Below are 2,417 nucleotides of genomic sequence, written 5' to 3' on the forward strand. Positions count from 1 at the left end.
CACGCCATTTGTGCGCCATGCGCCACAGCGATATTCGCCACTTGGAACTTTGGAACAAAATCGAAGTGGAACCGATTTGAAACAGCCGATATCTTTTAATACTTGATTGTGCCGTATTTCCCTACGACGTCTCCAATCGGTATTTTTCGCCTTTCTGTACAGCAAAATTAAGTACAAAATGGCGACCACCATCGCGATCCATTGGATCACTGCTGCCATCCTAATCACATACTGAAACCGTTTTACGAACTCGCAATTGAACATTCGAAAATCAAACATTCTGAAAGAGAACGAAAATTACAAAATTTTACCCTCTAAATTGTTCACTTACTTGACGTCAGAGGAGCGTCCTGTTCGTCAAAAAAGGCAAAACTGATCGCAAATCCCGTTAATCGCTGCTTATATATAGCTAGAGTTTAATGTACTTTAAACGTTTTTTTGTTTTAAATTTGATCAATGAAGCTTTTTGTTTAAATTTACCTCCAATGTTTATATATTTTAAATTTACTCTAAATTAACCCTTTGATGAATTGTTGGGGTGTAGAACACCCCAGGCGGTTTTGTTTTCGATGCAGTTTGTCAATTTTTATTTTTATAGTCTGAAGCTTTGTGACTTCGCTTTTGAAACAGTAACACATATTTTGAAAAGAAATGCAATACTGCAGATATTTTTGTTCGGTCAATGGAACATCGTAAATTTGAAAAATACATTGCTGGATTCTTGGGGTGTAGCATACCCTCACATTACAAAAACACGTGTGAAAAGCTTAAAATATCTTCAATTATTATGAAAGTTGCTTTAATAGATTGTAAAAAGATAGTTGTATATGACGGCATTGAAATATTTTCACTCTTAATAATTTTGAAGACTTTTATTGGTAAAAATTGCAACAAAATTATCGTTAGAAAATCGTCATTTTTAGTTTTTTTCTTCGTGTAGATTATGTTTCGCAAAATTCATGAGACAAGTAACAGAGTTGAGTATAACACGTTATTCTGCGCATTTTGAGACTAAAATTCAGATCTCTAGTCATTTTTTGGTGTTCTGATACAACTACGTTTTTCTAAGCCATTTCTATAGTTTTAGCTTAAAGATATGGAAAAGTGTTGAGCAGGAATTCTAATGTGAGGTGTGGCGCACCCATGACTCCAACAACGTACTCAACGCCAACAATCCATCATAAGGTTAAGCACTTCATACTACAGAAAAACGTACAATTGTTTTTGTCGCTCTAGAGGTGCTGGAAGATTTTCTTCTTCACCAATTCATACGACTTCCAGCAACTTGCTTTTACTAATTGTGATGAATTTTGAAATGTATAAAATTTTGAAATAATTAATGATTAAGTCAATAGGAAAATCTTTTCTTTAATTCTTATATATCAAGCTTTCAAATTGTCGATGACGTGTTATGCTTGACTGTATAATGAAAAGCCCAACATTATTTTCAAAAAATTTAAAAGTTTGCGGAGCTTCATTAGCATTTATTCGGTACTATAGCCTACAAATTCTAAAATTTACTAATTATTTAATCAGCACATTATCAATCTGTTCAGCATCTACCTGATTATTTACACTTATAATTAATTGTCTTAAACAGCGTTTCTGAAATGGGGTTCCGTGAGTGCGTCCAGGGGTTCCGCAAAATATTGCCACAAGTGCAAATTGTCTGAGGATATGTCCAATCACTTTGCCCACTCACAACGATGTCTTCACGAGGTCAAAGTATCTACCTATATTTTTCTCCGTTGTAGAAATTTGAGTGCGAGTCATTGTTTCTCTAATTTACCTGAGTTCTATTCATTTTTACTGTAGCTTTCAGCTGTTACTTCTTTTGTCATTCCCTCTGTTTTTCTCTTATTCAATCAAGTATTAATTATTTATTTTGTTTTCAACATCCTGGATGTGGCAGTTTTTGCAAAGGACACGTCCAAGCAATTCTGACTTTACTAGTGACTAGGAAGTGCTGCCTTCTGATGACTTACAGGTACCATTGAAAAAAAGAACACAAAGAAGGTCCGTTTGTACAATAGAAGTTATTTCTCAATGGGCATTAATTGGATTGGTGATCCAAGTTGCCCTATTCCCTTATACTTTGTCTGTGGCAAGCAACTTTCAAATGCAGCAGTGGCTCCAGCAAAATTAAATGGACATTTCATGACAAATCACAGTCAAGTAATCATATACAGATTGATTTCGAAAACAACATCCTGTTGACCCATATATTTATTTATATGACACATTGCTTCGCCTTATAAACGTCACCAATAAACAATTAATTCCAGTAAATATTATCTGCTATTCGTTATGCATGTTATTATTGTACCCCATTATTCATTTCCAGCCTTTCACCAACCTTGGTAAAAATATATTTATGCCATGGCCTTTACAGCTATTACTTATTGGAAAAAAGAAAA

The 2,417-nt window shown here is 34.3% G+C and overlaps 1 protein-coding gene across 1 annotated transcript; it reads right to left on the reverse strand.

The window, feature by feature from the left end:
• Positions 1-3: 3 nt before the first annotated feature.
• On the reverse strand, positions 4-638 carry Tsp_09802a (hypothetical protein; the record flags this gene model as incomplete). The annotated part of the gene is made up of 2 exons (XM_003370539.1): positions 520-638; positions 4-280 (listed from the first exon to the last, which is right to left on the reverse strand). Coding segments are annotated over exons 1-2 (396 nt in total), but the record flags the coding sequence as incomplete, so codon positions are not given.
• Between the last annotated feature and the right edge of the window lie 1,779 nt (positions 639-2,417).

This window comes from Trichinella spiralis, assembly GCF_000181795.1.
Source record: "Trichinella spiralis strain ISS 195 chromosome Unknown Scfld610, whole genome shotgun sequence".
NCBI lineage: Eukaryota > Metazoa > Nematoda > Enoplea > Trichinellida > Trichinellidae > Trichinella > Trichinella spiralis.